This window comes from Amphiura filiformis, chromosome 1, assembly GCF_039555335.1.
Source record: "Amphiura filiformis chromosome 1, Afil_fr2py, whole genome shotgun sequence".
Taxonomy (NCBI): Eukaryota; Metazoa; Echinodermata; class Ophiuroidea; order Amphilepidida; family Amphiuridae; genus Amphiura; species Amphiura filiformis.
Genome location: NC_092628.1, coordinates 56,973,384 through 56,988,569, shown reverse-complemented (window position 1 = coordinate 56,988,569; position 15,186 = coordinate 56,973,384). Strand labels below are relative to the sequence as shown.

Genomic DNA, 15,186 nt, shown 5'->3' with positions numbered 1-15,186 from the left:
GTGGCAGCCTAAATTGGTCCAATATAGGCCCAATATTTGGCCCAAGCCCAATCTTGGGCCCTTGAGCAAATGATATTGGGCCATTATTGAACATATTGGGCCATGCACCATCGGACCAATATCGCCATGTTATCTAGGTTATTGCATAGGCTTAGGAAGCCACATGGGGGGGGGGGCTGAAATTTTTTTGTGGGGCCAGACTGGGGGTGCGCGAGGGGGGTTTCCCCAGTGCAGTCAGAAAATTTTGCAAAATATAGGTCACAAAGACCCGTTTTCCCTCTATTTTATCACAATTTTTTAAGTTCACCTAGGAAGTTATTGGGGGCTGAAAGATATTCCAGCCCGCACCAAAATTATTGAGGGGGATGAGCCCCCTCAAGCCCCCCTGGTTCCTAAGCCTATGTAGGCCTATTGCACGGATATATCAGGGGCATAGCCAGCTTTCTTGGTGGGGGGTGGGCACAGACGAATATCCTTATTCACTTCACCTGCAAAAATCAGCGAAGTTCATTGTACACTTGCATTTATAATGTTCTTGCGAATAAAAATCCTCACGTGTTGCTTCTTTGCGCTACTTTCTCCAAACGCTTATCCCCTTGCGATGCTTTCTCCAAACACTCATAAATCTCCTTGCGCTGCTTTCCCCCAAAATCGTGCTTCTATCACCAATCACTCTTTTCTCCGGGAAACCGGCCTCTTTCGACACTGCTCTACTGTATTTGACAGATGTGTTGTTTTATAAACCAGACCGTCAGCATGGTCAGCAATTCGACAGAAGAACTTTAATCCTTTGATGAGGAGGAGCACTTTCGTGTATATTCGTCTCAGGTTGCTGTGTAAAAACCGGGTTAAAAATAGCACATTATTATTGGCTATATGTAAACATTATAAACTGGTTAAAATGTAGTTATAGGCCTACTTCTTTTTTGAAACACGAAGACCAACTTATACTGACACGAGTGTACAGTACACACGTGGTATACCACGCGTCAATGGGACCCGGCGCTATACCGGATTGCAAGTCGTGAGCCTCATCCCCCCACTTCAGTTCCATCACAGATATTGGTGGTTCCATAAAAAAATTCAATATATGTTTATGTAGGCCTACACAAAAAAAATCTTGCAGATTAGGCTTAATTCGTTTAGCAAATCGTCAAATTTGTAATTCGTTCTGAGCTGTTCTGGTGCACCATTGTTTACAAAATGATTTACAACACAGTGGCTAAAGCTCGCAAACGCAAAATCTGAATCAATTGAAATTTTAAGAATATGCTTTCAATATCTCATCAAAAGAGAATTCTATGATCACACAATATTCCTTTAAGCGTTTCTGCCCCGGTGTTTTCCTAAACCATTGTAAACCTCAGTGTTACAGCTTGATTAAAAGGCATCCCATATGCCAATGCCGCTTTGTTTGCCCCCCCGTTTCGGTTCCCCTCGGTTGACCACTGAAAATTCTTGCCTTCCCAATTTTACCCTCCGATAGGTGGCCGCGCTCAGTAGAACCCCTATTTTTTTAGGTGGGGTCGGCCGGCCTCCTAAATTTAGGTGGGGTCCGACCCCCTAAATCATAATAGAACTGAACGAACAAGAATTACCCTCAAGTGCATGAAATCAGCTTTTGATCCATATAAGATAAAATTGCAAAATCCTGCACGCTTGTGCATGCACTCTGGCCCCGAATAGTAAAACGCATATATAGTACATGTATAGTGCACGCAAAAAGAAGTCATGCTGGCTTTGAGCAACGCAAACATTTAGAATAGAATCTACTCAAATGTCACCAAATGAGGGACACGGTTGAGTGACTCCAACGCAAGTAATTGCTATACTTGGTACTTCAGTCAAGTATCTGAAGTGGATGATGACCTTGGACAACAGTTTATGAGTGGATTGAAGGAGATGAGTACACAAAGAATGCTGGGTGTGCAATCACCTATGAAAATAAAATCAATAAACCCTAGTCTAAAAGTTTGCGTTGAGGAAAGCCAACATGGGAGTCCCATCAGTAAGGGGCTGGCATTTTCTTCGGAAGGGGGCAGAAATTAAATTGCGACGCCTACAGTGTATTGCGGCAACAAAAAAGGTATGCCTCCCCCCCCCCCCCCACCACCACCACCGATACACCTTTACACCTTACCCCCAGGCCCGTACGCAGGATTTCATTTGGGGTGCTGATTTTGAAGGGGGGCGATTTTGTGAAAAGTGGACAAAATTTGGACCTTTTCTGAAATTTTGGGACTTTTTATATACTTTTCCAAATTTGGGGGTGCACCCCCACCCCTGCGTACGGGCCTGTTACCCCCTAAACAGACTAAAATAGTATTGAAATCAGAATTTTTGAATAAAATAAACACACTATATCTGTGGTCATCTCAATGTGACTCCCGACATTTTGGTCATCAAAAATTTTACCCCTCTATTTTTCTTTAAAATTATGCCCGGGAATTTATGACCCCAGTATATTCCCCCCCCCTTCCGAAGAAAATGCCAGCCCCTTAAAACCGGAACAAATAATGCTCGTCCCGTCAAAATTTACATTGATCCACCCTCTCGATATCCCAACTTGAAGAGCTAGCTAGGAGCTGTGGAAGTTTTGGTGAAAAATACGCCCAATTTATGGCAACACCGGATAGGCAACAAAGAAGTTGCTGGGGACACAAAAAGTTCAAAGGTGAAAGAAAGGTCATGTGGAAAGGTCATTTTTGCTGATGTCAACGTAATTTCGCTATACAGGAAGGTAACCGTAGAAGCAATGTAACGCACGGGGCCAGTACCAAAACAACTTTCTGGAGGCGCACATCATTGCACCAGGACCGCGACACTCCGGAGGACAGCAGAGGACAGAAAAATGTGACTCTCCTGCTAGTCTCCTACACAACCAGTTAATTATGTTTTTGTTCATACCGCATACAGTCTGGCCCGCGCCCGAGACTAGCAGGAGAGTCACATTTTCTGTCCTCACATCGGTATAGGCCGTCTGCACGTTAATTGTACGGAGTGTCGCTTCTCTACCTTTATTTTCTCTGATTGCACACATGTGCGAATAATCTGCCACGTACTCTTTTTCTACCTGTGTTTTATTCACCAAAATATAAGATGGAAAAGGCTAAGGTAATGTTAATTTGAAAAACATCAATTTGGTATTTGTTATGCTCCCAAGAATATGTACCTTAAACTAAGCTAAGGCCTATGTCGATATGTCTGCCCTTTAGTTACAGCTATCCTGATCCTGTTCATATTGAAGTGTAGACTGCCTAACTGGCCTGTATCTCGTTTCGGCCAAAGAACGTCTGTAATACATACCTGTTTTTAATGACTTTGCAACAATGTTTCTATTGTCCGCAATAACAGCTTGCATTCACACTTTTGAGTTTATAATATGGTGAATTTTCGTACACATCATAATTATAAGTGAAATCAGAATATCCTGAAAGGAATTTAGGTAACGAATTCAACGACACTGACCTCGCAACAGCTAATGTTTTCATGTAAACATGGCTTCATTAGACATTTTTAGCCTACGTTTCGTATCCTACTATCGGATCGTTGAAACAACGAAACCTCAATCCCCGGCCTCATTCACGAATTCACTCACCTTCCTACACCACCAGTTGAAATAAAACTCGAAACATCCCGTGTTATTCCTCAAAACTACATGCACCTTCATTAATAAAAAATTGAAATCCTAGTAGAAATCCGTTATCGAAAATTGTTTGATATAAAACGTCACCAAAAGTAATTTTTCTGAATGAGTAGATACCGCGTGTCAAAATGGCGGCCGCAGTCGCATCCCCCAGCTTTGTATCGTGTACCCAGGTCACGGTATGTCTACGTGACGAACAGTCAAGGTCAGAGAACAGCGCAATCTGTCTGCTGTAATATAATGGCTCCGCCCAATGAACGGCGCTGTCAATCATCCTTATTGCCTTTGTCGAACAGACTTTTACGCAGGTAAGAGGTCACGCTGTCCTCACTTTTAGGATCGACGAGCGTCAGGCCGACACAATCTGGTTGTGTAGGAGACTATCATCGTGATGCCCACGTTGGAACCATTGGATTACGGAAGAAATATTCATACCAGGACTGAAGCAAATGTGGCCATTTCTATGTTTGTACCGGGCAAGTACGGACATTTTTCAACACGGAGCTAGCGGAAAATACTGCAAATTCGTCCAAGGTAAGCAAAGGGTTGGGGATCGCATTTTTAACTTTGACTAAACTGTTTCGGAGTTAAGGCACGCTAAAAGTAGACCATTTCGGGGGATGTATTTGGTGTACATGTGACGTTTTGAAAAGAGTAAAAAACGACCACTTATTCGCTATTGCTGAAGTATACCCGCCGAATCATGTACCAATACACAAGGTATTGGTACATGAGATCAGGTATAATTGAAGTGCCCCCCAGGCTGCACTATTTAAATACCCTGATTATCATGCCTAAATATACAACAACTACAACAAAAATAACAACTCGGAACTTCAAGGAAGGATGGAGGTACATGTACCGGTATGTAAAAAAGTATGACTTGCAGCCAAAAAAATTGTTTGTCCTCCAGTGGGATTTTTTGAGGTGGGTCGGTACTCGGTAGGTCTGATCCTAGTTCACCACGTAAACTTATGGCTCAAAATTCGGACCGCTCGCCAATAAGTTTACTGCTTTCTATGTTTTGAAATTTGTTGGCGTTTTAACGATCCCCGATTCCCGATCGCTTATTTTAGCCGTGTCACGTCACATGCATGACGCTGGTGGGTACCAACCAAACTTCAGAAAAAAAAAAACCTCGATCGCCGATAACGATGTGATATGGGACTTACATAGGATTACACAGAGATATTTCTTGCCAAAATTTGACCATTTCTAGGCAAGTTGGCCCTACTTTGTCTGCGTTATATGAAAAAGGACAGTCTTAAGTTAAGTAAGTATAAGTGCAACGCTTTTGATGTTTTGGGAGACTGGGAGGGTTCAGAAAAAAAAAATGATGGAGCCTATTCTTGACTGTGTAATATTCCTTCACCACATTGCCGTGCGGTAACAGTCTTATACGATGGACAGATAGTATCAGTTTGTGAATGAGGACATCGTATAAGTTCCTTGTACTAGGTCTGATCCTTCTGTATCAAATAATTTTGATTTTTTGAAATTTGTTATACAAATTTTATGGCAAATTATTAAAAATTGATATTTTTGATATTTGAACAGTCCTCAAAGTAAACTTTATAAATCCAATGATAACTTTATTACTTCAATGATATGTACTTCAAGTGTATGTAGCTGGGAAGAAAAGTCAACGATCCCGGGCAACGATCATTTTAAAATTTTGACCGTTTGTATTGAAGATGTACATTTTTTTCCTCCAAAAGACCCAGTATGGATATGACAGATGTTTAATACTACATGCTCAGTACAGGCTCTTAGCGGATGTTAACTTAAAATAAAAGTTGTCATTGTTATTTTATGCAGGTTGGCATCATTGGTGGCTCAGGTTTGGATGACCCAGACATCCTACAGAACAGACAAGAGAAATATGTGGACACACCATTTGGAAAGGTAATGTGATTTTTATAGTGATGCTCACCTCACAACAACTTGCCAACATTCAGAGTTCTATCACTTTAATATCCAGTTCCAATTTATTCAAAACTGGTCTTCGCAATTTGAGCCTTTTCAGCATGATTTTGTACTATTTTCCTCTTGTTGAAAGAATTTTCCTCTTTTTTCACATAAAAAATTATGGTAAGTTTCAGGTGTGAATATCAAGCATTATTTCTTACTAATTTTTTTTTTGTGCTTGTGTTTTCATTACAGCCTTCAGATGCTTTAGTCATTGGGACTATTGGCAGTGTAGAGTGTGTGTTATTAGCAAGGTAACTGAACACTGAACTAAACACTTTCCATGATTACTGTGCTACATTCACTTCCTATAATGTAGTGAGTTTTTTGTCATGGGGTACCTTATGTTGTAAAGAAAATGTGATGTTGAGCTTCATTTTGGGGAGTTGTGAAATGGAAATGATAGAAATGGACTCAAGGAGCAGGTGTAGGATGCAAGTCCAACTTAACCTCCTGGATACTACTGGTCATCTAACAGCATATCTGATTTGTGTCTTAGATCACTCCCTGTGCATTTAAAGAGTAGAAATGATACATGCCTAGAACTAGCCCAAGTGGCTGCGTACATGACTCTAGAAAGAGTCTATGCTGCATACAGGTACTTCTACTTGTTCAACACTTGCGCTTGCTTTGATGGAAGTATTGGTGTTTAAACATGGAACATCATGTCCTAAGGAACAAACGAAAAGTTAGATGACATACTATAAACAAAAAGTCCTTTCGCTAGAAAGCTGACCCCCTCCTCCCTCTAATATAAGGGTGAAATGTTGAAAATTCAAACCAGAAAGATCAACCTTGAATTTCAAAGCTCCTTTGATGGAATTATCAGGACTGCAATGAATGGGAAAGAATGTATTGTAATGTGTATTACCTGATTGTGTTATATACATGAATGATGCTATGAAAAAGAAGATGGAAACAACCAAAATGTTTCTGTAATGTGATACATTTGTTTGTTCATAATGTGATTGACTGTCTGATTGATTAATATTTCTCCTAATCATTTAGCCCATTGGTTGAATAGATATTTTAATAAATTGCTTGATTAATTTAATCATACATTATTTCCCTTATTTGTTCTGACAGGCATGGTAGGCGCCACGACATCCACCCATCCAAGATCAATTTCCGTGCCAACATCCATGCACTTAAGCAGGAAGGCTGCACCCATGTAATTGTGACTACAGCTTGTGGGTCACTGAAAGAAGACATTCACCCTGGTGATGTTGTTTTACTGGATCAGTTTATAGACAGGACAACAAAGAGGATTCAGACATTTTATGATGGAGAGGAGAATAGCCTGAAAGGGGTGTGCCATATTCCAATGCACACACCTTTTTGTCCTGAAACAAGGAAGGTATGTTTTAATAAGAAATTCATATTAAAAGTGATACTAACTTAAAGGATGATTTCGTGATCCTAGCTTCCTCTTTTTTTGACATTTTTCAGTAAATATCCACGTAAAAAGCCTATTCCCAAAATTTCAGTTGATTCCGATTTTGCGTTTGCGAGTTATGCATGATTAGGTGTATTACACTGTAATGCTCCATAGGCCACCGTTGTAATTTTGTTCTGGTATACCAGAACGAAATTCAAATTTGATGATATTTTTGCTAAACGAATTAATCTGCAAGAAATTGTTGGTACATAAACATTATGTAGCCAGAGGTTTTCAGTGATATAAAAATCTCAACTTTTTTTGAGAAAAGTGGAGGGATGAGGCTGTGGATCACGAAATGCCCTTTAAATACTATGAGGCATTTCATCGCATAGTCTCTTCTTCACTTACTCATTTAGTTGCAGGCAGCACTTGAGATCTTTCCCACTGTGTGGGCAACAACAATGTAGCTGCCCACCCAGATGAAAAGAATTTCACTTGCTAGTCTCCCTTTTCCTGGTTATGTCCATAACTGTCTTATAGAGGCAGTAGCAATGAAACTAAGGCAAAAAAAGTTTGTCTCTCAAACATTTTGCAAAAAAAGGTCCATTTTCTTACAAAAACAAGCCAAGTGCTACACTAGATGTTTTTTGTGTGTGTTTTTAGCCCACATTTTCTTGTTTTTTGCTACTAAGCAGACAATATTTTGTAAAAATGTGTGTGTGTTAAAGGTCTGGTAACTTACTCTCAAATCATAAAGAACAGTTTCCAAATATTGACACATTATACAGAATATACTGATGTGTGTCACTTATGGAATGGGTAGTCACAGCACACAAACTGCATTGCGACTTAAGCATATCAGCATTTGCATAATTAGAATCAGCTGTTTTCAGCAAAAGTGGCAAATTGGAGCAATTGAGCTTTTCATGACAAGATGATCAAAGAAACCAGCAGAAAACAACAGGTTTGGTTATACTGTAGGTGAGGCTAGAGCTACCAACTAGTTCTCATGTATTTATCTTTCTCTTTTTTCAGATCCTCAAGCAATCATTGGACCATTTGGGTTTTAGGTATCATCCAACAGGCACTATGGTTACGATTGAAGGCCCACGTTTCTCCTCACGATCTGAGAGCAAGATGTTTAGGATGTGGGGTGGTGATGTGATCAACATGACAACAGTACCTGAGGTGGTATTAGCAAAAGAAGCTGGACTTTGTTATGCTGCTATCGCCTTAGCAACTGATTATGATTGTTGGAGGGATGACGAAGAAGCAGTAAGTGGAATAACAATTCCTGAAATAGTATAAATTGCTTATATAGTGTGTGGTGGTTGAATTATAAGCAGAAATGCCTTATCAGAACAAAGAAACATCCATTTGTGTTTAGCAGGCATGGCAGGAGCTCAAAAATTTAAAGGGTCCAATTGATTTTTTCCGGACCCTTTAAACCCTGCAAAACCCAAAGTTAAGGGGTCCAATAAGAATTTTAAGGGTCTGAAGTTCTGAACTTTGAAAATGGTCAAATACTGATTTTGAGTCCACAAAATAACATGCCCACACAATAACTTGTTTTTGTAATGAGGATGCGATATACGGTTGCATGCGCAACCAGTAGACTTGTCAAGATCGATGTTATTGCGTTGTTATTTTCATGATTTTGGAACGCTCTATTCGGAAGATTTCTTGGGGTTTTGGTGTCGTAATTGCTTAGATGTTTGTATCAACAATGATGATATTTTATGAGCAACTCGGCAAAGGATTTACATAATTTAAGCTTCTGTGTATCGTAAAATTTACTGGGTCCATGCAGTTTGCATTGGACCCGTTGGTGAAATATTAACTTGTAATTTAAGGGGTCCAAACAGTCCGAAACAAAAAAAGTAAGGGGTCCCAGGATGCGCAGGTGCTCGAGAATGCGATCCCTGGTGTATAGTTTTACTTGCACTTGATTTGGACACCACATGCACTCTACAGATCACCCACTGTCATAGTTTTCAACTACCTGTAAGCCAGCGTATGCGACTGTGCGTGCATAACATGGAAGTGAATCCAACCATACTAGCACTCGTGATTGGTTAGAATTGTATCCAAGGTTGTTCGTTTCGCGGTGTAGATTGAAATAAGCAATATACGATTGCGGTGGATCGTGCACAGCTGTTAAAACTGTTCATTCACTTGAAATTCCTAGTATAGCAGTGAAGACTAGCGTTAAAGATGAGTATGGAGGCTCAGATTTGTAGGTTGGGGAATTGAGACCCCCCCCCCTCCCCTTGTGAAATAATGTACATGTCACTGCTAATAGTTGTTTTGTTTCTGTGCTTTCCAGGTAACTGTTGAAGCTGTGTTGAAGACTTTCAAGCAGAATGCTGACAGGGGAATGAAAGTTTTATTGGATGTGATACCTAGGATAGGTGAGCAGGATTGGACAGCTGTCGTAAAGGAATACAGGGTAGGTTGGCTTTTCTTGCAAAAAGTAACTCATTCCCCAAAAGAGATTAATTGCACATGGCTACATGGCAAACATGATAGCTGTGCATGAAGGTCTGAGACACTTTTTTCCGTGGCCTGAAGTTCTTAATGCTAGCATTTGTTATTAGTATGTAGAGCATTTTTTTTATTGCATAATGTGAAAACAAAACTCACCAGAAAACCATAAGTGGGTAAAAAAAATTGGTGCATATTATTTTGTACATATGAATTTGACCATCTGTATTGTAGGTATTGAAACAATAATACATGCCGAGTTGGTAGCAGAATGGTAGATTACATGGAGGAAAATGGAGGAAAATCAAGAAATGGCTGGATTCACCGGTCAAAGTGTGAAGAACTACACATTTAAGCACAACACATAATTATAGTTGATTTAAAATATTTTCCTTTTCCTCTTTCTCTTTTTATTATTTTTTTCCACAGACCACTGCCAAAGAATCAGTGATGCCTTCAAAATAACCTACTCATCTGCTTATATGGAAATACGTACATGTATTTACAAGTGCTGTTTTCAGTGGTGATTCTTAAACACCTGCAGTTGAAGTTGATAGCTACAGCAAGATCTGGTATAATGCTTGCAAGACTCTTGGTGAGCCGGTTCTCAATTATATTAGCTTGCAGGCCATCTTTTTTTCCCAAAGATTTATGTTTTGAGAGCCAAATACACCTTGGTTGGCGATATTTACTATACATTTCAGAGCGGTTCCAGGGCCAAGCACAATTGGTAGGCGGGTCGGAGCTGGCCCACAGACCGCCTATTGAGAATCCCTGCTGTAATCATTGCAAATAGGACATTTTGAGGATTTGTTTGAAATCGAAGTTGATAGAAATTTAGAGTTTAACCATTTGAATAAAGTTTAACAATTGATGATCTTCCTTTGATTTGAGATATTTTTTTAGTATAGGACATAGATTCACAATTATTATACTTTTCATTTATTTAATTCATAAAGAATGGAAAGAATGATAGCTTGACTGTAAAATCAAGTGTGAACAGGTATTATATGTACAAGTAAATGCAACTCAGCTTGATCCCCTATTATTTCATAGGTGAAACAACTGTATCAACTTTGCAGACATTCCATTACTTTTGCCTTTGGACAATTATCTTCTCACCCTCCCCCTCCCCCACACACACGCCGCCAACTGAGGACAGTGTGTATTGCTCTCTAACCGCGGATGTGTGTATCATGTTTTCATCGCCTAACCATGGACTAAAATGGCAGATTATTTTTGTGTATAGTACGAAACAGAATTTTATCCATCAACTTCTGAGCAGATATCTTAGTTTATAATTAGGGAAGTACCCCCTCAACGGTTTTTACATTATTTGCTGGACCTGATATAGATAATCTGTACAGTGCCACTTCTGAGCAGATATCTTAGTTGATAATAAGGGAAGTACCCCCTCAATGTTTTTGATATATATTTGCTGGGCCATGTTTCATACTTCTGAACTTATGAGTGTCAATGCGTAAACATTGAACAAGGCATTAAGTAATAATGCTGTTTTAAATAGTACTTTTGTAAGGAGTTCTGATAAGACCACAGTTTTAATGATTTATGAATACTGTATTGTTGGTATTGTTATAATCATTCCTGCCAATGAAAATGTGGTTAAAATGTAGAAATGCTTCAACTTGCATTGTGCAATCGCAAAATTGGATAACCAAAACCTATCGTAAACCTCGGCCTCCCCCATCCAGGTTATTGCCAAATTAATAGCGCTTACAAAATGCAATTGTCACTATATTAAGCAGCCAAGATAGCTCCATCAATACGGCGTTTAGGTTTTTCTTATATTTTGTCCTTCATGTATGCCACTATAATTTATGTCACAACCGATGATATGCACCCTTCCTTTTGAAATTTGCGCATCTCCTTGTGTTTCATACAAACACAACAGCCATGAGCCTCATGTGAAACAATGTCAAACCAGAGATATGTCTGCATGAACAAAAATGAGATAATATTTTGTATATACTAGATATTTTTAAAGATGCACTATTTTTGCTTACAACTGGATATTAGTTTACCATGTTATTTTGGATCAAATATAGACCTCTTACTTTTCAAACGTTGACTTGATAACATTATTAGTGGGAAATATTAAAAGTTACTATTGTATTTATTTTTCTCTAAAATTTCATCATGCTGTTAATTATGCTAGGTTTATTCTTTTAACCAAGCATATGATTCCTAGAAAGACTTAATTTTTGTAGATCATACCAAATTTGATTTTAAGAAGTACATTATATTATGGGATGAAATTATATTATATTTTAAGTAAAAAGATTAAACTCTCAAATTGCAGATTGCAGAACTTGAATAAGTAATATTATCTTCATTTGGGATATAAAAACCTGTAAAATATTTGCATTCCACAACTGTGACTAACACAGTGGTGTATCAGTGATTCTTAGTCAGTGGGAGTGGTCTATTACGTAGACACATAATCTGATTGGACAATCACATGATTTGGGGTGTCGTCTATCAGGCTGTAGACGACCCCACGTCATCATGAGTGTTGATAACGCGTAACACGCTCATAGGGGTGCACGTATGTATTGTGTTGTATGCGTAGACGCAGTGCGGAATACTCACACATGCTAGCAGTACATGCAACAAAAGATGTGAAGTTGTAAACAAGTTTCGTTCATTTTAGAAAAAGGGGAGTTTTTATGACCGTAGCTTAATTTTTTGCTTTAAAAAATAGTTTACAGTTCTTCTACCTGTGATAGACGACAGGCAGGTCCAATATTTTTATCGTAGTTGGTACCGGCTTCGCCGGTATCCACTACTCAACATATTGGACCTGCCTGTCGACATGTCGTCTATCACACGGTAGAGGATACTAGTAGTCAAAATATAAATTCCTATCGTTTATTCTCTAATTGAATATTTATGGTCCATGGTTATTGGTAATAATGTGGTGCTATCATCATGATCATGGTAATGAACAATCTAATATCTGCAGCTAATATGATATGGATTATTATGTGAGCCTGGGTCAAGTTATACCACTTATATGCTATACTACTGGACCCAATATTTCTTATACATCAAAATCAAGAAAATACTGCTTTCAATGTCACATAACTGGCTTCTAGTGGACATGTCTATTGTCTAGGAACGTTTCTCCATACAAGATAACATATCTTTATTTCTCATGTTTTTCTATCATTGAAGATGTCTAAATGCAAGATACTTTATTGCTAAGACACAGTTGTTACAGTGAAGAACCAAGAATAGCAAAGGGGATGTTCCAGTTGAAATACTTACACCCCTTATGGAAGACATGACCTTAATATTCCATGCAGGGAGTGTGAATTTCAAATGGGACCACCTGTATGTATGACACACATTTGAAATTCACACTCTCTGTGTGGGAGATTACAGTCATGTCTTCCATAGGGGCCATTTCAACTGGAATATCCCAATGGATCACAGTGTGCCTTTTGAATTGTATTATTGCATTATCTGAATGAGTACTAATAAATCAAGATAAAATGGTAAGTACTGATATATATGAGTATATTGGCTTTGTTTTTCTTTTTTCTCTTTTATTTTTATTCCCTGTACTTAGGTCTGGTGGGGCTGTGGGTAAGAAAACATACAAATTAACAAGCCACCCCCTACACGCACACACAAAACAGTATACATGTACAAGATCAGTTTTATATTGATAAAGTACATGAATCTTAACATCATATACTACCTGTTTAATACAATTGCAAAACAGAATTTCAAAATCCCGCACAACATTTGAAAAAAAACACCCAAAATATTCTTTATGTTAAATTGTGATGAAAACAAAATTGAAGCTCTGAATCAAATTGCCACAGGCTTCCATTTTTTAATGTGCTGAACAATTTGGCAAATGTTAGCACATAATTTATGCTACTAACAAAGGTGAAAAACCCCTGCATTTTCATGATTTTCTGAATGAGCAAATCACTGAATATGCCTTGACACAAAGATACAAAAAAACACCCAGAAAACAGATATGGTGATGTAATCTGTTTACTTTGTTGCATAGTGCATAGAAGTTGTAAAACGTATTACAATACAAGTCAAAATTGAAGTTAAATTTCAACAATTTTTGTTGAAGTTGTTTATGTGAATGTTATTTGGATGTCCGTGGTATGCTTGGGTGTTTTATGGGAATCACACATTCAGGTAACCCCCATTTGAAAGTCTTCAAATTCACACCCCCTGTGCTGAAGATTAAGGTTAATGTCTACCCCGGTTGCCTTCCATAGGGGTATAATGGATTTCAACTGAAATAGCTCATTGGATTTCCATGGAATTCCTTTATGCCTGGGCATAAATACTTGTACTTATCTATCTTGACTTGAAATCGTGTCTACCCAACAAACACAAACATTTTAAAAACGTTATATAATTTGTATTGATTTCAGTAAAAACGTTATAATAAAAAATGTCTGGTTTTAATAGGGCAAGAAAACGGTTTTTTAACCGTTTTCTTGCCCTATTAAAACCAGACATTTTTAAAAAGCAGTTTTTGTTGTTGTGAAAACACTACAAAGTACAAGTGAGCTTTGCTGAGATAAGCAACAAGGTCAAGCTCTTACGATAAAGGTAAACATTAGGACAACACATGAGTGGAGATATTTGAGGTCAAATGTCATCTAGGGGTCAAATGAGGTCACTTGATTTCGATTCAGTGGGGGAAATTGCTCTCCTTCGATAAAGCAGATTTTAATGTCAACTGTTACTTAGTGATTATAATCTATGGGTAAGGGAGCATCAGGTGAGAGAAGATATTTTGAGGTCATTGAGAAGATATTTTGAGGTCATTGGTCATATAGGGCTCAATGTTAACCCGTAAGGGGTCAAGGTTAACCCGTAAGGGGTCAAATTAAAAAAAATGTTCGTATTGGGCTTAATATAGATGTAAACCTCAGGAGGCGCACAGGTCCTGGAAGTAACATCGTCAAGAGCATAGAGGTATAAGAATTGGAATGAAACTGACGTAAGAAATCCAACTGCGTCATAATTGGGAAAAAGTGCCCGATTTCGAGAGAATAAGAAAAAATGAATTTTCCACCAAAATGATTTGAACAACCCTAATCTATAATGCACTTCAAAATTATTATGACCATTTTATAAAAAGAAAAATGATATTGCGCACTGTAAACAACCTTGTCCCAGCTCATCCCTTTTTAAAGGGATTTTTATTCTCACCTGAACTTGTTCAGACCACAGATCTGTGTTCAGACTATTCAACCACTATTTCTGTCTGTATATGTGTACGACGTTTGTGCTAATTTGGTTAAAGTTTCGTAAAATCAGAGCATTGTGACCCATTTATTTTCTCACCCGACCCTGTTAAATGTTATGCTTACATTTATTTCCTAAAAAGATAACTGATGAATATAAGAAATAATTGGAGGTATAAACAAAATTGTGTCATACTGGAAATTTATTTTGTCATAGTGCGGCCATTTTCTTGTGAAAATCAAGAATCTTTTCCACAAGAATGGGGTTTTTTTCACAAGTTTATATACAATGTACTTCTAGTATGTTTTTGTGTCAGGTCTTAACAACATTTTCCAGGTAAGTTTCATAATGGTGCATTTTTTCTCGGTCAGTTTGTAGCCTACATTGACTCGCTGAATTTGAAATTTCATCAAATTATTTTTTACCAACAAACACAATGACAAATGCGTCATGAAGG

General features: G+C 38.2%; 1 protein-coding gene across 2 annotated transcripts; it reads left to right on the top strand.

Moving 5' to 3' along the window:
- Positions 1-2,762: 2,762 nt before the first annotated feature.
- On the top strand, positions 2,763-12,286 carry LOC140149448 (S-methyl-5'-thioadenosine phosphorylase-like). Of its 2 annotated transcripts, XM_072171602.1 has the most exons (8): positions 2,763-2,811; positions 3,037-3,114; positions 5,465-5,551; positions 5,810-5,868; positions 6,701-6,971; positions 8,031-8,270; positions 9,322-9,444; positions 9,909-12,286. In XM_072171602.1, exons 2-8 carry the CDS (start codon positions 3,100-3,102, stop codon positions 9,942-9,944), a joined length of 831 nt encoding a protein of 276 aa, XP_072027703.1. In that variant the 5' UTR covers positions 2,763-2,811; positions 3,037-3,099; the 3' UTR covers positions 9,945-12,286. The 2 variants fall into 2 exon arrangements, with proteins under 2 accessions (XP_072027703.1, XP_072027702.1); XM_072171601.1 differs by lacking the exon at positions 2,763-2,811 and having other exon boundaries at positions 2,851-3,114; positions 9,909-12,285.
- The last annotated feature ends 2,900 nt before the right edge of the window (positions 12,287-15,186 follow it).

Bases quoted from the DNA above. Each gene is read 5' to 3' on its own strand.
- LOC140149448 (XM_072171602.1), top strand. The intron at 5,552-5,809 runs GTAATGTGATTT...TTTTCATTACAG, and splicing joins TGGACACACCATTTGGAAAG to CCTTCAGATGCTTTAGTCAT. The intron at 5,869-6,700 runs GTAACTGAACAC...TTGTTCTGACAG, and splicing joins GAGTGTGTGTTATTAGCAAG to GCATGGTAGGCGCCACGACA.